This window comes from Staurois parvus, unplaced genomic scaffold, assembly GCF_062004578.1.
Source record: "Staurois parvus isolate SC_StPar_1 unplaced genomic scaffold, SC_StPar_1.0 ptg000694l, whole genome shotgun sequence".
Classification (NCBI taxonomy): Eukaryota; Metazoa; Chordata; class Amphibia; order Anura; family Ranidae; genus Staurois; species Staurois parvus.
The window spans coordinates 2,260,831-2,284,328 of record NW_028318490.1 but is presented as its reverse complement, the minus strand read 5'-3'; the positions used below and the strand labels follow the sequence as shown (position 1 = coordinate 2,284,328).

The following is a 23,498-nucleotide window of genomic DNA, read 5'->3' as shown; positions in this document are numbered from 1 at the left end:
GGAACTCAATAAGCCTTATGTGCCACTTTTCTGGCATTAATTCCTCGTTAATATGATTGTGATGCAGTGTGGAATTCACACAGAAACCACAGCGAATTCCGCACCGCATCAGTGTGAACCCAGGTTTAGTGTCCGTGCACTTTACATAGGAAAGAAAAAGAAAAATGTGCACTAATGTTTTGGGGCCCTAGTACAGGTACAAACAACACATATTTTACATATACAACTGGATACGAACATTTATAGGTAAAGTTGATCCAGGGAATATCCGATTGCCTCTCGGGGTATCAGGAAGGATTTTTTTCCCCTGCAAGAGCAAATTGGCTCATGCTTTGCTGTTTTTTTTGCCTTCCTCTGGATCAACTGTGGGTATAGGATCATAACTTTTTTTTTAATGGTTGAAATGGATGGACTTTTGTCTTTTTTCAGCCAGACTATCTATGTAACTATGTAACTACATCTACACTCAGTCTAAGTAACTATGTACATGTATATGGTATTACTGTGATTGTCAGGAGTAGGGGAATTTATTTTGGGCTGTTCTTTGTTAGTGGGTTATGGTAATGGCAAGAAATAAATATACATCGAAATATCAAAAACTCGTTATTTTTTTTTTTACTATTTTGGATTCAATTTTCTTTTGATAATAAAAAAAGACTCATGATATATCCATAGACATTTACCACCAAATGAAAACACAATTTTCATTGAAAAAAACATAGCATAATCTACCTAGATACACTAAGTAGTTGAAAAGATATGTACAGTTCTAGGGTCCATGAACGCTGGCTTAAAAAAATGCCAGTGCTCTAAGCAGAAAAAAACGCTAATTTTGAGCATTTGTGTCCTAGTGTTTAGGAGTGTTTAGCAACGTTTAGTGTTTTTTTTTTCTGCCAGAAAACTGCTCTCAGAATGCAAACCAGAGGGATTTTTTCTGCCTCTAAACGCTGAGCTTAACCTCCATGGCGGTATCATTATTTCAAATTTTTGGTGCTGAAAGCGGTACCATTATTAGGCGTGGAAATTTGGCGTTTTATATTGTAGGCCTGTAATTTTTAGGAATAACTCACTGAAATTTGTCCGAACAAGAGTCTAGTAAACATCCCGGGTATGATAAAACTTGAAACACGAAATCATAAATTATAATTTAATAAATAATCATAAAAAATAATAATATAATATTAATACATTTAATTCAATAATATAATCAAACCAAAAACACTGAAATTTGAAATATAGCGCCAAGTTCGCACATCACTGAGCAAAGTCGCAGAATCGTTTTCAGTGTCTGATGACGAATTTCCCCACAAATAATTATCACTCAATTCTGCAAGTACTGTAGTTCTAATTTACTATCTCTGTTCTCTAGCTGGTCTAAAACCGCTTTTGACCTAAAGGGACGCTATTTGGGTGCCATGGACATTTCTCAGTTTCCAGGTAGAAAGAACAGTAAAAATTAAGGAATTGTACAGAATAAAGCACTCGGGACAAAATGTATGTGAAATGGTTTACTACAGTAATGTTTTACTATGTGATTTTAGTGATTTTTGTGAATGTCACTTTTTGTCATTTTCAAATTTCCCGCCGTACGTCCCCCGTATGTCCCGACGCTCGCAGAGGACGGAACCCAGATGACAGATGCCGGCATCCGCCGGATTACATTGCCAGGGACACTGCAGGAGGGACATCGCGGGAGCGCAGGACAAGGTAAGTGACCGAGGGATCACGGAGCAGCGCCGCATGGTAAGCCCGAGTGTAGCTCGGGGTTACCGCTTGTGGTACTGAAACTTTACCCCGAGCTACACTCGGGAATACCACCAGGGAGGCTACAATACGCCTCTAAATGACCTAAAGTGCATGGACATGTAGGGGAAGATTTAATAAAACTGGTGCACTCAGAATCAGCTGTGCATGGTAGCCAATCAGCTTCTAATTTCAGCTTTGTAAATAAAACCTGAAAGCTGATTGGTTTCTATGCAGAGTTGCACCAGATTTTGCACTCTCCATCTTTAGTAAATAACACCCATAGGATTAGTTGCTTATACAGGCAAAACGCTAAACTCCTTTAGGAGAAGCGTTTTTTTTTTTTAAGCCAGTGTGCATGGACCCTTACTAGGGTTGGTTTACACTTATGCGGGTTCAGGAAGGCATGTAGATTGCATGCGTTCCCACACCAGCATGCACCCACAGGCAAAACATGCTGCCTAGTTGAATGTTGATGTGTATAATTCCATTCTAGTGGCTAGAATATGCATTTGTTCTATACATTAGAATGAAAATACGTGAATAAGCTAGCATTTATGTGCGTATATGTGTAAATTGTAAAATGTGGTAATTTACTAAGCTTCTGTTATGAATGGACACAAAGAGTGATCAGTACTGATCACTCCTTGTGTTCTTTCTGGAAAGGAAGGGGCTGGTAAATGTGACATATTTATCTGACACTTCCCCCACTTTCCCTCTTGAAGGATCCAATTGTGTGCTTGCAGCTAGCAGTGGAAAGAAAAGGAGGGAAGCCAGCAGCAATGTTGGAGTGGGGGCACACAGGGGGGCCTGGGCAACAGAGGGAAACGAGTGGTGCACATGGAGGGTGCACCGGGGGAGGGGGGGTGCCTTCCGCCGCTTTCTCAGGATCTCCAATCCCACCGGGAGACCAGAGTGAACAGCCGGCAGGTCTGCTGGCTGGCTTACCAGCCGAACAAAACTGAGATCGACTTTGATCTGCTCTCTCTTATAGTAAAACAGAAGCGATGAGCTGACATCACTTCCGGTTTACATGGAACTAAATGGCGCCATTTAAAAAAAATAAAAACATTCAAAAACACTGATGTTGGTGTTCTGAATGCTTTAAGTGCAGAGGAGGAATTTGGGGCCCCAGATTCCTCCATAAAGAGTACCTGTCACATGTCTATTGCTGTCACAAGGGATGTTTACATTCCTTGTGACAGCAATAAAAGTGATAAAAAAAAGTTAAACTGACAGCATTAAAAAAAAAAGATTAAAGTGTTACTAAACCCAGGACCCTGCATTCACTATATCTGGTCTCCCTGGACCATGCATTCACTCTATCTGGTCTCCCAGGATCCTGCATTCACTATATTTGGTCTCCCAGGACCCTGCATTCACTATACCTGGTCTCCCCGGACCCTGCATTCACTATATCTGGTCTCCCCGGACCCTGCATTCACTATATCTGGTCTCCCCGGACCATGCATTCACTCTATCTGGTCTCCCAGGACCCTGCATTCACTTTATCTGGTCTCCCAGGACCCTGCATTCACTATATTTGGTCTCCCAGGACCCTGCATTCACTATATCTGGTCTCCCCGGACCCTGCATTCACTCTATCTGGTCTCCCCGGACCCTGCATTCACTATATCTGGTCTCCCCGGACCCTGCATTCACTCTATCTGGTCTCCCCGGACCCTGCATTCACTATATCTGGACTCCCTGGACCCTGCATTCACTATAGCTGGTCTCCCTGGACCATGCATTCACTCTATCTGGTCTCCCAGGACCCTGCATTCACTATATCTGGTCTCCCCGGACCCTGCATTCACTATATCTGGTCTCCCCGGACCCTGCATTCACTCTATCTGGTCTCCCCGGACCCTGCATTCACTCTATCTGGTCTCCCAGGACCCTGCCTTCACTATATCTGGTCTCCCCGGACCCTGCATTCACTATATCTGGTCTCCCCGAACCCTGCATTCACTATATCTGGACTCCCCAGACCCTGCATTCACTATAGCTGGTCTCCCCGGACCATGCATTCACTCTATCTGGTCTCCCAGGACCCTGCATTCACTATATCTGGTCTCCCCGGACCCTGCATTCACTATATCTGGTCTCCACAGACCCTGCATTCACTCTATCTGGTCTCCCCGGACCCTGCATTCACTATATCTGGTCTCCCAGGACCCTGCCTTCACTATATCTGGTCTCCCAGGACCCTGCATTCACTATATCTGGTCTCCCCGGACCCTGCATTCACTCTATCTGGTCTCCCCGGACCCTGCATTCACTCTATCTGGTCTCCCCGGACCCTGCATTCACTATATCTGGTCTCCCCGGACCCTGCATTCACCATATCTGGTCTCCCTGGACCCTGCATTCACTATATCTGGTCTTCCCGGACCCTGCATGCACAATATCTGGTCTCCCCGGACCCTGCATTCACAATATCTGGTCTCCCCGGACCCTGCATTCACCATATCTGGTCTCCCCGGACCCTGCATTCACTATATCTGGTCTACCACAGTACACACAACATGGAAATGCAATTATTTTAGTAAATATAAACTGCTAAATACCTTTCCTCATCAGCAGTTAGAACAGTCGTGTGACTTCTATCAGTGTTTAGCAGAGCACTGGTTAAAGCTCGTAGGAGTTTTCTTTCTGCTCTAGGAGGATGCAGAACCCCTGACCTCTGTCTGGACAGTGCTGTTTGGCCCTGTGCTGATCACATGCACTCTCCAAAAAAAAAAGAAAAAAGTTTAGCAAAACACAATAAACTGAGCATAAGCAGAAGGGCTACGGGTTCAGTCTGTCCTATCAATGTGGACATTTCAACAAGAGGAGGTGCAGAGAAGACAGGATCAAACAGCCTTTTTCCACAATGCAGCGATTTAACCCCTTACATTCCACAGTGAGTATAACAAGCATGCTTTACTGCAAATACAGACTGATTTTACTGTTGTGGATTTAGTAACACTTCCAAAGGCAAGCCTGGTGCCACTTGGCTAATAAAGGTCTAATATAGTAAACTTTCACTTTACACCTTAAATTGGTTGTAAACCTCTGAAATGAAAAGTGAACAAAGTATATTCCTCTATAACTTGTACTTGCCTCCTTCCAAAACATCTAGTGTGGTTCCTATCTGACCTCTCCTCCCTCTTCTATCTACATGAGTCACTTCTGACAGTATAACTGGACACCAAGCAATCCCTGAAGATGGCCCTCCACTCGGGTCTCAGATTACACTCAGCTTTCCTCTATGTGCTTTGCAAGTGTGTGAGGTCAGATCTCTGCTCCCTGCCTTTTGGAGCCTTTGATCTGTGTGTTTTGGAAGGCTGTAGAGGGGAGAGAGCTGTAGAAAAGCAGGTACACCTTGTGTAAGAGGATGCATTTCATCTCTGTGTATCACATGAGATTAGGCATTTCAGTGGGTATATATAAGGTATTAAAGTAAACCTTTCATCTCTAAAGCAAGGATATACATGGACTGCAAAATGAACCAGTCGACTTTCTGTCCGTGAATACTGCTGTCCGTGGGTTTATGCCGCAACCTGCGCATGCGTGCAATCCTGGAAGCAGGTAGGTGTCCAGGGACGTACGGCTTTACACATGCGCGGGTTTACGCAAGTAGTGGACTACACCCATGTGCAGCCATTCATTGCTATATGCATGGAACTAATCCACAGATTACAAAACAAAAAGACCTCCATGTGCACCAGCCTGTGAGAATTCATCCCCATTTTATTCAAATATTAGTCTGCTGTAACTTTGGATGTTACTTGGAATCAATGTATTTGATAACATGTATTTATGTAGTGTTTCTTGCAACATTGTAAAAAGCCATGAAGCAGAGTCCCTCAACGTGCACATAAGTGGTTAATTCGGGGGCCTCTTCCCCTCCCATGGGCCCCGTTGCCATAGTGACAGGCCAAGGGCACCATGATCCGGCTGCATTCGCTTCTCTGCATGAGTGACGTCAGTAAACGCGCCCAGTGGGAGGGCAGAGCGGATCTCCGTAGCTCATTGGACACCTCAGTGGTTGTACTACAATACTTTAGCAATGTGTAGTGTGATTCAGGAGCCATTAGCGCCCAGCACGGGTGGTAGGCGGGAAGCTCCGAGTACAGCCTGGGTTGGACAAGCTGCTGCGTACATGAACTCAGCATAGAACAACTCGCGGCCGCCCTGTCCCCGCCCGAGCTGCCACACGTCTCCTCCCCCTGTCCCGTGCGGCGCCCTGAGGAAAGGTGGGAGGAGACACGCCCCACAATGAGGAGCTATACCCTCCCCCCATTCACGTGCGGCGCCGAAAACCTCCACAAACCCCCTTCAAGTGACGTCACCCACCCAATCCTTCCCAGTGCGCAGGGCTCTAGCTCCGCCCGCCACAGCGTCGTTGTCCCCGCCCTCCAGTCCTGTGCGGCGCTCGGCGGTAGGTGACACCGTCCTTTCCTTAGTGCCAAGTGAAGGCCCCGCCCTCCCGTGCGGTGCTGTAGACAGCGTGTGTTAAGGGCCCGCCGCGTCTGCACCCGCGCACTTTCCTGCAGAGGGAGGGGAATGAAGCGGACGAAGGAGGACAGCAAGTCGGGAGACATGGAGCGCGCTGCGCAGAGCGAGGAAGATGCGGAGCTGACTCTAGGGACCGACACCACCTTGGGAACAGAGTCTCCATCGAGGAGCGGGAGCCTAGACCAGGATAGTCCGATGATGATAGGGAAGGAGGAGGCCGCAGGGGGTGAGTGGCGGAGCTTTTTGGGAAAGGGTGCCTCGTGGCGGTGTATAGACGTAACTACAAGGCTCGCGCTCTAGCGGCGCCCGCTGGCTGTGTCCGGTATTGCAGGCTGTGTGGTGGATCGTAAAATGCAGAATGCTTGCCACTGCGGGAGGAAGTGCGCCGCCTCCGTCACTGCCAGCGTCTCACCACATGGAGCGCTGTAGCGTGGTGGGACTACAAGTCATACGCTGACTGCAGGACATGCGTTTCCTCAGCGGAACCAAAGCCAGGCTCTGCTTCCGTTCTGTTTACTCCCGTCCGTCAAGGATCGTGTCTGTTATGGGGCCAGCACTCTGATCTGGATAGCCTGCCCATTGCATCCTATTGGCAATTTGTTTTTGTCATTCTTTGCATGCTCCTGACTTTGTCATGAATGACAGCATTATATCTGAGAAGGGCCACACTTTTATCCCAATGTAACAAACATCCAAGTATTGCCATACATCAGATGAGGCAAAAATCAACCAAGCTGTACAAAATGTATTCTTAGTAACCACTTGTCCTCCAGAGGATTTACCCCCCTTCCTGACCAGGCCATTTCTTGCGTTACGACAGCGGTTCTCAACCTGGGGGTCGAACGACGCTTCCACAGGGGTCGCCTAAGACCATCGGAAAACACATATTTCTGATGGTCTTAGGAACCGAGACACCGCTCCTCGCCGCCGCCACCGCCGTCTCCAGGTGTGGGCGGGATGACATGCCGCCCCTGTCATCTGGACACAACTCGAGATCAATCCTCGCCTGTGATTGGCCGCCAGCACTGTAGCTCAGGAGAGGCACACAGGCGGCCAATCACCGGCAAGGAGGTGGAGCTTGGAGAGGAGGAGCCGAGCGGCACCGCGAAGATCGAGCGAGTGAAGAGGAGGAGAGCGGCCGGAGAAGGAAGACATCTGACAGGTAAGTGTCGGTACCATGGGAGAGGGAGGGAGCGAGCGAGCCCAGACTGGAGCAGGGGTCTGCAAGGTAAGTATCATTGGTGTCAGTGGGAATAGTGCCCCATCATTGGTGTCACTAATACCAATGATGGGGCACTATTCCTCCCACTGACACCAACGATGGGACACTATTCCTCCCACTGACACCAACGATGGGGCACTATTCCTCCCACTGACACCAACGATGGGAGACTATTCCTCCCACTGACACCAATGATGGGGCACTATTCCTCCCACTGACACCAACGATGGGGCACTATTCCTCCCCCAAATGACACCAAGGATGGGGCACGATTCCTCCCCCCACTGACACCAAGGATGGGGCACGATTCCTCCCCCCACTGACACCAAGGATGGGGCACGATTCCTCCCCCCACTGACACCAAGGATGGGGCACGATTCCTCCCCCCACTGACACCAAGGATGGGGCACGATTCCTCCCCCCACTGACACCAAGGATGGGGCACGATTCCTCCCCCCACTGACACCAAGGATGGGGCACGATTCCTCCCCCCACTGACACCAAGGATGGGGCACGATTCCTCCCCCCACTGACACCAAGGATGGGGCACGATTCCTCCCCCCACTGACACCAAGGATGGGGCACGATTCCTCCCCCCACTGACACCAAGGATGGGGCACGATTCCTCCCCCCACTGACACCAAGGATGGGGCACGATTCCTCCCCCCACTGACACCAAGGATGGGGCACGATTCCTCCCCCCACTGACACCAAGGATGGGGCACGATTCCTCCCCCCACTGACACCAAGGATGGGGCACGATTCCTCCCCCCACTGACACCAAGGATGGGGCACGATTCCTCCCCCCACTGACACCAAGGATGGGGCACGATTCCTCCCCCCACTGACACCAAGGATGGGGCACGATTCCTCCCCCCACTGACACCAAGGATGGGGCACGATTCCTCCCCCCACTGACACCAAGGATGGGGCACGATTCCTCCCCCCACTGACACCAAGGATGGGGCACGATTCCTCCCCCCACTGACACCAAGGATGGGGCACGATTCCTCCCCCCACTGACACCAAGGATGGGGCACGATTCCTCCCCCCACTGACACCAAGGATGGGGCACGATTCCTCCCCCCACTGACACCAAGGATGGGGCACGATTCCTCCCCCCACTGACACCAAGGATGGGGCACGATTCCTCCCCCCACTGACACCAAGGATGGGGCACGATTCCTCCCCCCACTGACACCAAGGATGGGGCACGATTCCTCCCCCCACTGACACCAAGGATGGGGCACGATTCCTCCCCCCACTGACACCAAGGATGGGGCACGATTCCTCCCCCCACTGACACCAAGGATGGGGCACGATTCCTCCCCCCACTGACACCAAGGATGGGGCACGATTCCTCCCCCCACTGACACCAAGGATGGGGCACGATTCCTCCCCCCACTGACACCAAGGATGGGGCACGATTCCTCCCCCCACTGACACCAAGGATGGGGCACGATTCCTCCCCCCACTGACACCAAGGATGGGGCACGATTCCTCCCCCCACTGACACCAAGGATGGGGCACGATTCCTCCCCCCACTGACACCAAGGATGGGGCACGATTCCTCCCCCCACTGACACCAAGGATGGGGCACGATTCCTCCCCCCACTGACACCAAGGATGGGGCACGATTCCTCCCCCCACTGACACCAAGGATGGGGCACGATTCCTCCCCCCACTGACACCAAGGATGGGGCACGATTCCTCCCCCCACTGACACCAAGGATGGGGCACGATTCCTCCCCCCACTGACACCAAGGACGGGGCACGATTCCTCCCCCCACTGACACCAAGGACGGGGCACGATTCCTCCCCCCACTGACACCAATGAAGGGGGCACTATTCCTCCCACTGACACCAATGACGGGGCACTATTCCTCCTACTGCAAAATTACAGTTATGAAGTAGCAACGAAAATAATTTTATGGTTGGGGGTCACCACAACATGAGGAACTGTATTAAGGGGTCGCGGCGCTAGAAAGGTTGAGAACCACTGCGTTACGACATTGTGTTGCTTTAACTGACAATTGCGCGGTCATGCAACGCTGCACCCAAATTTGTATGTCCTTTTTTCTGACAAAAAGCTTTCGGTGGTATTTGATCGCCTGTGCGTTTTTAATTTTTTGCGCTATAAACAAAAAAATACTGAAAATGTTGAAAAAAGCAATATTTTTTACTTTTTGCTATTAAACATGTCAAGTAAAAAAATCAAATGTCATCATCAATTTAGGCCAAAATGCATTCAGCGACATGTCTATGCTAAAAAACAAAAAAACAATACGTGTAAATTAATTGGTTTACATGCAATTATAGCATTTACAAATGGCGGTATAGATACTGGAATGTATTTTTTTTTTTTTTTGTTTACTAATGATGGCATTCAGCGACTTATAGCAGGACTGTGGTAGGCATTCTTACACTGGGGGGAACTGACGTGTCACTGACATCCCCAGTGACCCCATACAGTGATCAGTGCTAATAAAAAGCACTGACACTGTAGTAATGGTACTGGGCAGGAAGGGGTTAACGTGGGGTGATCAAAGGGTTAACTGTGTGCTGTTTCGCTATGTTGGCTGTGTGTGTGCTTCACTGTAATCACACTGGTTTGTATGGCTCTGCTATGCAGTGTGCAGGAGCTGACGGGAGAGATCTGTGTTGTTTATACACATATCTCTCCCCCATTGGAGATACTCGGCAATCACCGGGTGCCAGCGAGTAATCACCGACCGGGACCCGGTGATTGACAGCCGAGGCCGCAAATGGCGGCGTGGGTAGGGCGCACGCGCCCCCTATCAGGATCTGCAAAATCACATGTGTATATATACGTGATTTTGCGCACCCGTACCGCCCTGTAGCAGTAAAACAAGCATGTCGTATTTGCTCTGTGCAATAGTTTTGCACAGAGCAGCCCTGTTTTTTTTTTTAAGGGGTGAGCTGCACCCGGAAGGTTTTTTACCTTAATGCATAGAATGCATTAAAGCAGAGCTGTACTCACCTCGGCTCCAGCGATGCACTCCCTGCTGCTAACATCTTTGGGTGGCCAGCTACTGGGTCTCGATTGCTGGCTGCTGTTATTGGCCAGGTGGGGATGACATCACTCCCGCACATGCTCAGAAGTTAAGTCAGATTTGACATTGCTGAATTTGTACATTGAGCTGTACAGGCAGAGAGGAAGATCCCCGACTCTCATTCACATCTCTGGACTGAGATGGGTCTCAGGTAAGTATAAAAAAGGAGATGTACATAGAAGGTATTTTACTATAATGCATTAACCAGTTGCCTGCCACCCCATAGTAGATGTACTACTACAGGGCAGATTCGCTGTCAAAATCATGTAAATATACATTATTTTGTATTTCTAGGTAGGGGTGTGCGCACCATTACTAGTATTAAATAAATAAAAATTCCAGTATATATACCACCATTTGTAGACGCTAGAACTTTCATGTAAACCAATTAATATACACTTGTTGGGATTTTTTTTAGCAAAGACATGCAGCAGAATACATTTTGGTCTCAATTTATGAAACAATTTTTTTTTCTTATTGGATATGTTTTATAGCATAAAGTCAAAAATATAGTTTTTTTTTTTTTTCAAAATTGTCAGTATTTTTTTGTTTATAGTGCAAAAAATAAAAACCGCAGAGGTGATCAAATACCACCTAAAGAAAGCTCTATTTGTGGGAAAATAATGACATAAATTTAATTTATGTACAGCGGTGCATGACCATGTAATAGTCAAAGTAATGCAGCGCTGTATTGCAAAAAATGGCCTAGTCAGGAAGGGGGGAAATCTTCTGGAGGGAAAGCAGTTAAGGATAAAAAAAGACCTTCTGCCTTTCTAACCACTCACTGATTGCTGTATGTATATATACGTCCTGTCGGCCATGATCTTACTGTCATTCTTTACAGCCATTCAGCTGTTTAGTAGAGGTTATCTCTATAGCCACTTGATTACTTTTGAGAAGGACTGCCGCTGGCTTCAATGGTTTCTGGCTCTTCCAGTAGTTCGGTGAGCCTGAGTTCACGATAAACAGCACGCAACAGTGGACACAGAGGAGATGGAGGAACATCCTTTCCCCTCCATCTCCTCTGTGATGAATGAAGCTGGAAGAGATAATGATTTACTTTCAGCTTCAGAGCTGTCATTCCCTGGCTGGTATATCCAGGGAAGCAGCTAATCAAGCACATCCTATGCTTGATTAGCTGCTTTGGAAGGCAGGGGGGACATTGGGTGTCCAATAGACCCCTGATGTCTCCATAAAGAGAACCTGTCACTTGTCAAAGCTATCACATTGGGACTTGTTATCCTCTTTGTGATAGAAATAAAGTTAAATTAAAAAAAAATTTTAAAGTGTAAAAAAATAAAAAATAATTCAACAAATGTAAAAGCACTCCCATCCTCTGTGAATACATGTATATGCAAATGCAGGCATAGGTCCAGCAAGCATATGTAAACGGAAGTTGCAACCTCATGTGAGTTCTCGCCACAAACATAATAGCAAGAGCAATAATTCCAGGACCATCATTCACGATTAACTATACACTGATAATCTTTTTAGATACTGTAGGTTGTTGCTATTTCCCAGGTGCACGCAATTTTTTTGCCTTGATATGTTTGGTATCTATTTACTCAATGAAACCCAGCTTTTATATTCTGCCAAATAATTGGGCAATATGTTGTGTTGGTGTGCAGTCAAATTCTTATTCGTGTATTTTAAAAAAACAAAATGATTTAGTCCCATTTTAAAGACTACATTTACTGGTTAAAAGTTGTAATGGATCTGCACCGATCCTGAAAGCATCAACAACGTATACAGGACTGCTTCATTCAAGAAAGATGGCTACTAGCTAATCACCAATTAACTGGCCTGTAATATTTACAGTCATATACAGAGAGTAACAGCCTCAGAGGCACTCCCTGGGGACTAGCAGGTAGCTCTTTCGGCACTTGATATTTTGTTAATAGCTGATATGGTGATGGCTGCACCCAACATCCTACCTCCATTGTAGCTGGGAAATACATTGCTAAACACGATTAAGCTCTTGCATTCTATCCAGTATAGAGATTTGGGGCCTTCCTTCTATAAGTAATTCTGGAAGATATCTGCCAGCGGCTTTCTAACGCCTAATATACCTGCTGCATTTTATATCCATCACAAGGAGTTTTTCTAGATGCTCCTGCCCCTTGTCTTGTCTTCTGGTCCCAATGTTCGCACCAGGAGTAGCTTTGCTCAGTCACTGCAGCCATGAGTCAAGTTTGTGAAAATTTTTCATTTTTAGTTATTGCTGTTTTCTCATTCTGTCCTAAAGAAGAAGCTTATGAAACGTGTTGATAAGGAGAATACCTGGCCACAAGGCCATTTGTTACCATCTGTATATCACAGAGATAACAAGATGTGGATGCTCTTAGGACCAGTGCTGATCCATTGCAGCTCTTAGGGCTCATGTACACTGCAGCTGCTAAACTGACGTTCAGGAGCTGTTCAGCGTTTTTTTCAGCAGCCCCTGAACGCTCCCTAATGTTTTCCTATGTGTCCATGTACACATAGTCGTTTACAGTCCTTCGCAGGCAGTTGAGTTTACAGTAGTTTTTTCGGAAGGCACCAAACTTGCGTTCAGGAGTAGATTTTACCAGCGTTTCAAACGCCAAATGCTTGTAAACACATGTAAACGCGGTTAACTGCGTTTATAAGCATTTGCATTTAGAAGTGGTTGTAACTGTTCTATATCCAGATGCTGTCCAGAGTCTTTTTTCATCATCAGAAATGCATGCAAAGCATTTTCTATGTATTCAAATGGACCCAGTACACCAGCGCAGTCAGTTCCAGGTTTTGCGTGAAGAAAAAATGGCAAAACGTGCTGCATTATGCTCATGATGGGATCCATAGTGAATACAACCAGAAAAGACAGGTCATCTCAACACATACTGCTCTCTCTGCTTCTGCTCTCTCTATTTCTCTCCAAATGTCTGAAATAGTTAATTATTTCTATTTTTCAGTGCATTCTGGGCATTTGGGAAGGTCTCCTGAGGTTATCTTTTAAAAACGCTTCTAAACACAAACGCGCATAAACACGGTATGCAAACGTGGTTAAACTGACATTTTTTAACCTACGTTTTCCAGCAGTTAGTTTCCATCATTCAGAAGAGTTTCCCATGTATATGAGCCCTTAATCAGTATGTGTAAATGACAAATTCTTGTTAAAGATTTTAAGCATTTGTGTGGTTTCTTCTGCACCAGTACAGTCCGACTATAGAAAACATTTTTTTTCCATTATGTAATTATGGATGGGGTACTGGAGTGATCTTTATAACTTGTAGTGTCTTTTCCTGAAAAGTTGCATTTTATAGATGGCTGCGCAAATAAGCTGTGACATAATAAATTGTGAACACCACCATTTTATTCTCCAGGACCTCTGCTTTCAAAAATTCCTAATGTTCGGGGGTTCTAAGTAATTTTCTAGCAAGAAATGCTGTTTTTAACATGCGTGTGAAAATTAAAAAAAAAAAAAATTGCCGTGGCCAGCAGGTGGTTAAATACTGCATGCAGGTAGGCTTTCTATTGCACTGCAAGCGCAGCTCTGTTTACATTCCAGCAAGGTGCCTGTTTGCCGGGATTACCAAATTCCTGCGCATGCAGCCTGGCATCCAGATAAAGCCAAGTAGAAGATGCCGGGGAGGGGCATTAGACTGGTAATGGAAGGGTAAGTATCGGAACTTTAGCTCTGCTTTAATCCAGCACTCTCCTGCAAAAAGCAAAAAAGAACCAAATTGTACTCTTCTGTCCAGCAGCCTGTGCCTCCTGCCTCCCCTCCATTCCAGCACTGCTGCCTGCAATAATGTCTTTTCCATTCAATACTTCAGGAGTGTCTGATACCTGTGTCTCCTGAGTGTACTGTGTGTCCTTCCTCTAACTCCTATCACTGCTGACTCCTGTAGCCATGTATGGGGTTGCAGGAAGGAACTATGGGAAGTTCCACTGAAGGCACCAAAGAAAGCAGCAGCACTGAAACAGAGGGACCACCAGAGAGGTGGGTAAACAGCCCTTGATGTCTCATTAAAGAGAACTTGTCACCAAGAAAAGCATCACATACTTTGTCTCCTATTTGATGAAAAAAGTTTCTTGGAAAAAAAGTTAAGCCTAAGTACTGTAAATCTCACCCCACATACATGTTCGTGTGAACATTAACACACGTGTCAGAGGCACCTACACATGAAACATTGACTGCGCTGCACGTGTTACACATTGTTGCACACAGTGAAGTGAGAATTCTAGGCCTATTCATGAATTATTCCCTAAACCGATGACCTGTAGGGGCTGTGGAAGCATCTCTTATGGAATATTTAGGTTAGCAAAGTTTGTTGCTGTTTCGCAGGCACATATAATTTTAAGGCTTTACATGTTGGGGATCTTTTTACTCAGCGCAATTATAATTTTTTTTATATTTGACCATATTGGTAATATATCAGGATTGTGTGCTTTAAAATTAACTTAGATTTTTACTGACGTTTTAATGTCACATTTAGATGTGATATTGTTTTTAGGGTTTTAAGTAATCACCAGGCCTAAAGTGATTTTTTTTTTTTTTAAACTTAAATACTAAAATAATACTACTTTAAAGGAGAACTCCTTTCTGGGCATGTTTTGCATTACACCCATATATTTAGGGTATAACATAATGTATGGTGTGGTCAGAGTCTGCAGCCTCCCAATTTCAAACCAACACCTCATTCTATGCATTAAGGTAAAAAACCTTATGTGTCAGACTCTCCTTTCTCTCCCGTTATACCTTCTTGAGTTCGATGCCGATCCAGAGCTGTGCACGAGAGCAGGGGCTCTCCCAGCTCTGTCCCTCCTTTCTACGCCGATTGATAGCAGCTCAGTCAAATCTAGTGATAAGGGAGTGGGGGGCGGGGAGCAAGCCTGCATAAATGTCCACATGGAAAGCTGCTTTCCATAGGGGCACTGGGTTGAGGGGAGAAGCCAGAAGCATCGGGGAGACCCAAAAAGAGGAGCATGGGGCTGCCCCCACTGATAGCTGAAATGTAAACAAAGAAAAAAAAAAGCTGGCAAAAACAAAAAAAAGCAGGCAATTACCAGTTGCTAAGGAGCTGTGCCACCGCATCCTTAACAACTAGTGACTCATTCAGCTGTCAGCAGGGTGCTGACAGCTAAAGTGTAAACAGTAGAAATATCCTGGTAATTGGAGCTGTCAAAAAAAAAAAAAAAAAAGCCTGACCATGTTCATCAACAACATTGCCCAGTGCTAAAAAGAAAGATATAAAGAAACATTGTTTCATTTTGTATCTCTCTGGGTAATCTACAGATCAAAGAGATACACTTCAGATGAAGTCAGTTAACCTGTCAAGTAAAAACCTATTTTTTTTTAAATTAAATGTTCCTTTTATTAATCCTAATTTTCGCTAATCAGCCCTAATTAACTCTTTATTCTCCTTTTCCATTTAATATTTTCCTGCTGATTTTTTTTTTTGTAATGTTATATTTTATAAACAGGACAAATTACAAAATAAAACGTGCTCTTTTTATGTGCTTTAACACTTTTTTATTTTTAGCATAAACAACAAAAAAGAGAGCGGCAGACCGCCCTAGGGTAACACAGATTTATTATTAAAATGTTATTTAAAAATTCCATCCAATGCACTCGCATGAAGTACTGAAGTCATTGGGCACAGCAGAGTGTCATTAACCAACTCTCCTCTCCTCCGTCGTCCAGCTTAAGATATCTAGCTCTTGTAGTGGCTGTGTGTAGTGACAGCATCCTCACAGGGCCAGGAGCAGGGACGGACTGACAACTCATGGGACCCCTGGGCAACGGGATCATGGGGCCCCTGTGTCCTTGCCCAAACTCAAAGCCTATGAAAAAGGTACTAGGGGCATCTCATGGGGCCCCCTACTGACCCCGGGCCCTCGGGCAGTGCCTGAGTTTCCAAATGGTCAGTCCGCCCCTGGCCAGGAGTACTGAGGATGCCTACCAGAGCTAGATAACACTGGACGATCTAGGAGAGAATTGGTTAATGACACTCTGATGTGCCCGATGACTTCAGTGCTTCATGTGAGTGCATTGGATGGAATTTTTTAATAACTTTTTAATAAAAGACACTAGGGTGGGTCTGCTTTTCTGTTTTGTGTTGTTTATGCTAGAAGTGTCATTCACACAAGCTGTAGTTAGGCTTCCATGAATGGCAAAATGTGCATATTCAAGTTCTCTCGATGACCGTTCCCTCTAGCTGTATTACCCCCTTGGTGCCGACATCTCACAAACATGCGGCCTCGCAGAAGTGGGCTTTTTTCTGTGGGGCCACATAATTGTGTACCTGTCTGCGCTGGGAGCGTGCCGCACAGCACGCTCCCAGCACAAAGACCAGGGTGTCACTGAGAGCCCGGGTCCCATTCTAACTATCAGGACCCGGGACTCCCGATTCCGGTTCACATGATCATTGCGATAGTCACTGATTGGCTATCACAGTAATCAGTCACTGTGAAGCCCGCCCCCTTAGATTTTTTTTTTTCTCTCTGAATGGAGAATAAAAACAATTGTTTGTAACAAAAAAAGATAAATATTAAAAAATAAAATTAAAGAAAAAATACCTAGATCAAGGTTTGATCTAGTTCAGTGCCAGGGTTAGTGTTTTGGTCAGGGTCAAAGGTCAGTATTTTTTTTTTTTTTTTAAATTGGTGTCAGTGTGTTTTAAGTAAAAAAAAAACAAATTGTGCACTATTGTTTCTGGGCTTCAATCGTCCAGAGCTGGAAAATTTGTTTTGGGTTGTTGTTTGGTGGTAGGTTATTGTAGTAACAAGAAACACACAGCTAAATTTAAAAAAAATGATTTATTTTTACTATGTTGGGAGATAACCATTACCATTTACCACCAAATGAAAGCTCAATTTGTCCTGAAAAAAACGAGGTATAATTCACCTAGATGCAGGGGCGGACTGACCTTTCGAAAACTCGGGCACTGCTCGTGGGCCCGGGGTCAGTAGGGGACCCCATGAAATGCCCCTGGTACGCTTTTTTTTTTTTTTTTTCTTTATAGGCTTTTTTGGGTGTGCTTTGAGTGTGGGCAAGGGCACAGGGGCCCCATGATTCCCTATTGCCCGGGGGCCCCATGAGTTGTCAGTCCGCCGTACCTAGATGTACCACGTTGTTGTGATGATATGTACGGTTTTACTAACACATGTCAAAGTTGTAAAATTTTACTTAGGCTTTAAGATTTGTTTAACCTTGAGGCGTGAAGGGGTTAATCTGTGCTGCACTAGAAGATAGTGGGTGGGGAAGTTGGCAAAATGGAAGATTTCTTCTAAAACAGAACCAGCACATACTAAATGCAATTTACATCCCTTGTACTGATTTTTCTGTTTGCATTTTTAGTTAAGCCTAGGCATTAAGACGTGTGTGTGTGTGTGTGTGTGTGTGTGTGTGTGTGTGTGTGTGTGTGTGTGTGTGTGTATTACACATACATACGCATGCTGACGGGTTAAGACAAGTGCCTAGGCCTTTAGGCTTGTGATCAGCCCTAAGGTAGACTGATTAAGAATTTGCTACTAGAAAATTGTACAGTTTTTTCCCTAATTTCATTCATAGCTTGCAAGTTAATAACATTTTGTTAATATTTGAGCATAGGTCCAGTTTAGCTGTAATGGGTGTCAAGCTTTATTTGTGTTTGGCCACCTTAAAGCGACCCACCAAACTGTAAAATTTACATTCCATAAAGGTCACTTTAATAAATGCGCATGCCCATTTTTACAAAAATTTTGTACTTGGAATATTTACCATTTAGATCTACAATATGCTGTCATTCATGTCTATTGAGCTTTGTTTCCCTTGAACACAGTCTCACTTAATGGGTACTGTGAATCAATAAAATGCAAACCTACCTGTTGTTTACTTAATTGGCGGTTTGAGAGGAGACGGCTGCAATGTGAAGTGAGCATAGGATATTGTCAAAGGTTATGTGAACCCTCTGTGTTACCAGCAGATTGTGTCAGTGCCCGGAGACATAGATTCTAAAGAGTAGATGGTATTCTCCAGGCATATTTCTAGGTTACAGTGCTTCGGTTTTCCCATTGAGGACAGCTGACATAAATATGGCTAACTAAGAAAGGTAATCAAGTGAACAAGAACGCTGAGTCCATTAAACAGGTTGCAGTCAAGGTTAGGTGTTTGTAGGCAAGGTCATAGGACAGGCAAAGGTCAAGGCAGGCGGCAGACAAATGAAGCAAGGGAGCAGATCATGTTTATAAGAAGACTCACAAAACATGTTTGAAGGATAAGTTCACCTTTTGATTAAAAAAAAACCAGACAAAACACATTTTTTTTGCAGGTAAAAAAAATGTGCATTTATTTTTTGCTGCAGGAACCTGTAAAGCATTGCACCAGTGATCAGCAGATTGCTGGTGTCATGCAGGTCTCCTGCCGATCTGTCAGTATATCTGCTTGCCTGTAGGGATGTACAAGCAACAGATATACTGACAGGAAGAATCGATGAACTACCACGGCGCTCCACAGCACCGTGGTAGTTCATTGAGAACTACAAGCCAACAGGCGCTAAGGCTGTCATGACTTGTATTTTCTCATTCACAGAGGAGTGATGCAGGTGGAGCCCTGTACGACTAAATTTTTAAAAAATATTTGACTGCTAGTGAGGAGGGAGAAGATCCCCCTCTTGCTGTCAAAGCAGGGGATCGCCGCTGTCATAGCATGTTACATGTTATACCCTGAATATGGGTGTAACATGTTATGAAAGGTGAACTTATCCTTTAAATCAGAATAGAGGAGGGCCAGGACTCTCTTGTAAGTGATTAGATTGGCACAAAGCAAAATGATGTGGGAATGTTTATAGCTACTCATTGTGAAGATGTTGGATGTTTCCATAGAGGACTAGCTCCAGAAGGCAGAACAAGAGAAATATGGAAACTTTCTTTAAGAAGATAATGGCGATCACAAATTAAGTCCAATACTCTTGGAGGAGGTATTCCAGAGGAGTGTGACCATAGCGGGAGATATTACTGCAGCTAAATGGATTGAGCTGGTGAATCTTATATGGGAAAATATTGCACTATAAAAACAGGAAGTGTGAATTTTGCTCAAAATGGTGATATAAAAGCTACAGTATATATGCTTGCTCATATCAGAAAATATATGGATGAAATTGGTGCATTTCCGTAGATGTTTGAAATTTGCAAAAATCTTTGGGGTTTATTTACTAAAACTGGAGAGTGCAAAATTAGGCTCACTTCTGCAAATAAACCAATCTGCTTCTAACCTCAGCTTGTTCAGTTAAGCTTTGGCAATAAAACCTGGAAACTGATTGGTTTCTAGTGGTGCACCAAAATGAAAATCCTGGTGCCGAAAATGAAAATTCAAAATGCACTTGGCCGAAAACCAAAACTGAAATGTTCACTTTTTAAAAATGAATATATATTTTTTGGAAAAAAAATATACTTTGATTAAAAAAATATATCCCCCAATTTATTTGTAAAATATGAAAGAGGATGTTATGGCGAGTAAATAGATACCCAACATGTCATGCTTTAAAATTGTGCACACTCGTGGAATGGCGTGAAACTGCGAAGCTTAAAAATCTCCATGGATGATGCTTTAAAAATTTCTACAGGTTATCAGTGTAAAGTTACAGAGGAGGTTTAGTGCGAGAATTATTGCTCTTGCTCCGATGTTCGTGGCGATACCTCACATGTGTAGGTTGAACACCATTTACATATGTGGGCATGGCCTACGTATGCGTTCACCACTATGTGCGAGCACGGGTGGATGGGGGCACGTTAAACTTTTTTAAAAAAATGTATTTAATGTTTTTGGTTTTTTTTTGCACTGTTCCTTTAAAAAAAAAATGTAATCACTTTTATACTTATCACAAGAAATGCATGCATCCCTTGTGATATAAATAGTGATAGGTCCTCTTTATGGAGAGATATGGGGTCAATAAGACCCCATATCTCTCCTCTGCAATGTAAAGCATTGGATCAAAAAAAGCATTGATCTAGTGCTTTAAAGAAAAAAAAAAAAGGGCCGGAACAGGAAGTGACATCGCTGCGGACCTCCAAGGGCATAGAGATGTGTGGCGGCCATCTTTCCTTCACTCATCTCTATGCCCAGCGCCGGGATCGATTTAGTTTCTCAGGTAAGGCTGAACTAGTGAGTGGCGGCAGCAAGTGGGCAGCGAGGGTTGGGGTTTTTTCGGTACCTGTATCAGTGCTTTTTTTTTTTTTCCATTACGGCCGAAAGGGGTGTTTTCAGCTGAAATGTTTCAGCTACCGAAATTTCGATGCATCCCTATTGGTTTCTATGCAGAAGTGAGCCTGATTTTGCACTCTCCAGCTTTGGTAAATAAACCCCACTGTGTATTTGCGGAAAAAAAAAAAGAGACCTAAATAGTTCAGCACCATGAATTATGCAGACATTGCATATTTCAGGGACATTTGCCTATACATCTAAACAAGGGAGATGCACACAAGTGATAGTGATAAAGCTTACCTATAGGTGAAATGAATATCTCCTAAACGTGCACTGTTTAGGAGATATTCCAGTGAGCAGGAGCCGGTGATGTCACTGACTATGTTCTCTGAAGGGACAGCATGCTCATGCCGTCCCTTCACCCCCCATTCACATATATGCGGCCATGCAGGCCGCGTTTTGCACGGGCACGAGAGCCCGTTCATTTGAATGGACTCCCGTGACACGCAGAGAAGTCCCTGCACTTCTTTTGAAAACGCAGTCCACGCGGGAACCTCGGTTCCCAGTACGATTGCATTTTCCAGTGCGGCACCCGCCCGTGGGTCCGCATTTCTCTGTGTGGGTGATGCGGCTGCACGGATTTTCGTGCGGATCTGCAGCGGAACCACCCGCACAGATGTGAACCTAGGGTCAGAGCTGTGTGCTGCAGCCATGACCCTCATGCACGGGAGTGACCTCATCGTGGCTCGGCCATTTAAATGGCGGGAGCCTGCAAACCCAGAAGGAAGACTGGATGAAGATGGAAGCCCTGTCAGCAATGATAGCGTGCCGCTGGAGGGCTTATTTTTTTAGGGAAGTCTCTTTATAAACATGCTAATATGCGATGCATACTAACACATTATGTTACCTTGCAGGGAGATTTTTTTTTTTTCCATGTGGAAAGATTTCTACTACTCTAATTTATTTTCTAGAAACCAGATCAAGATATCAAGTGATCATTTCTAGAATTGAACCTACTAAGGGGTCACCTGTTGGTCCATCATCTTTGAGTGCAGATGTGTGCGAAAGGATGACTATATCGTGCTCATTTTAATTTTTGAATTGCCTATATGTTATCTAAACTCTTGTACATTATTTAGGAAGAGTATGTGACTTGTGGGAATCAAGGGCCATTGCTTTGTATTTTGTTCACTTTTTATAAGAACAAGGATAAAATATATTGTTTTGTTCCGGAGTTGAAGTATGTATAGCATGCAAGTACTTTCTGTGTACTTTGGGCAACAGATGTTGAGAATCAGCCTGGCTGTTCACTCTTGTAGTCATTGTTGCTTTGTTGTTTATATCCTGTTTTAGTGAAACTGAGCCTAATACATTTTGCTTGACTTTCATCTGTGCATCTGCTCAGCATGTTATAATAGTCCGCTCCTGGTCACAGCATACTATGAGACTAACAACTCATGGGGCTCCGGGCAATAGGGGATCATGGGGCCCCTGTGTCCTTGCCCAAACTCAAAAAAGCCTATGAAAAAGGTACCAGGGGCATCTCATGGGGCCCCCTACTGACCCCATTCCCTTGGGCAGTGCCTGTTTCCAAATGGTCAGTCCGCCCCTGGCTGTGACACAGTGCCTTCAAGTACATTTACAAAACTTCTAAACTTTTGTGGTAAAGTGTAATTGGAGGCTCAATCTTGGAGCTGCAGTGTGCATCTTGGATTCAGAGTACATGAAAAAAATTGGAGTTTAGCTCAATCTGTCATGAAAGAAAAATGGTTGTTGCCATTGCTACTCTCCTTCTGAAAATACTAGGTGTGTGCTTTTATGCTGACCCCTTAACTTCTACAAATTCTGAGTTACTGACCTGATATAAAAAAAAAATGTGCAGATCAGAAAAAACAATGTATTGTTGCAGCACAATGATTCAAGTTATACGTGGCATGCAGAAAACTAGCATTATAAGGAGAGGTCAGTAGTTGAAGCCTACAGGCATCTTTTTAAGGAATATCTAATCTCCAAAGAAAAGGTTCAATATATTGCAGCTTACCTGTCCTTGGGTGATGTGGCTGCATTAGTTTCCTTTTTTTTTTCCAGGCCTTTTCCACTTTACATGGTAATTCTGCGAATAACACGCTTCCTGTGCCTAGGTGGTTACATTCAATCCTCTCCTGTATCTCCCAGCCATAGTTGCCTTCCAACATGTCTGACTTTGTTCATCTGTGTTACATAGCAGGTGATGGTATTTGTGAAGGAAAAAGTGAAACTGGTATTGGCGCACTCAGAAAGGGCTGAAATGGTATTTGGAGAACAATATGAAAGTTAGAAAAGTCCTGGCATAAATAAAACTATTTATTGTTATTTAAATAAAATTTTTTATTTATAGTAGTCCTCAGGGTGGATAAAAATCAATGATTTAAAAAAAAAAAAAAAAAATGGATTTTTTAAAAACTTTTAAATTGGATTTTTTTTTTATTTTAATGAAATGCTTTTGCAGTAAAAATCTATCAATAGATAGTTTTCTATTTAAGATACATTAATAATTTAGTTTATTCAGCATGAAGTGAAGCTTAGTTGTGTAGCATGAGGCGGTATTTAAATTTTTGGTAAACTCATTCAATGAATCCAAGCTCTGCAAGCTGAGATAACATGCACTGCACTGATGCATTCACACAATTTCACAGTAACCATGAGAAAAAACATGAAATAAAAGAATTTGAGTAGTTCTCCAGCCTATTAACCTAAAATCGGTTCTGATATCACTGTTTTACTAACCTGACAGCTTATTATTCTAAAAAGGATACCTTAATATGGTTTG

The 23,498-nt window shown here is 44.4% G+C and overlaps 1 protein-coding gene across 3 annotated transcripts in view; it reads left to right on the top strand.

The window, feature by feature from the left end:
• The first annotated feature begins 5,835 nt into the window (after positions 1 to 5,835).
• Positions 5,836 to 23,498, top strand: part of LOC149446178 (zinc finger translocation-associated protein-like) — a 65,577-nt gene continuing 47,914 nt past the window's right edge. For 2 of the 3 annotated variants that reach the window (XM_089652798.1, XM_089652797.1), the window contains exon 1: positions 5,836 to 6,472. In XM_089652798.1, coding sequence (XP_089508924.1) covers positions 6,295 to 6,472 — 178 coding nt within the window. In that variant the 5' untranslated portion in view covers positions 5,836 to 6,294. The remainder of the gene's footprint in view (positions 6,473 to 23,498) is intronic. The other variant, XM_089652799.1, reaches the window with a different exon arrangement.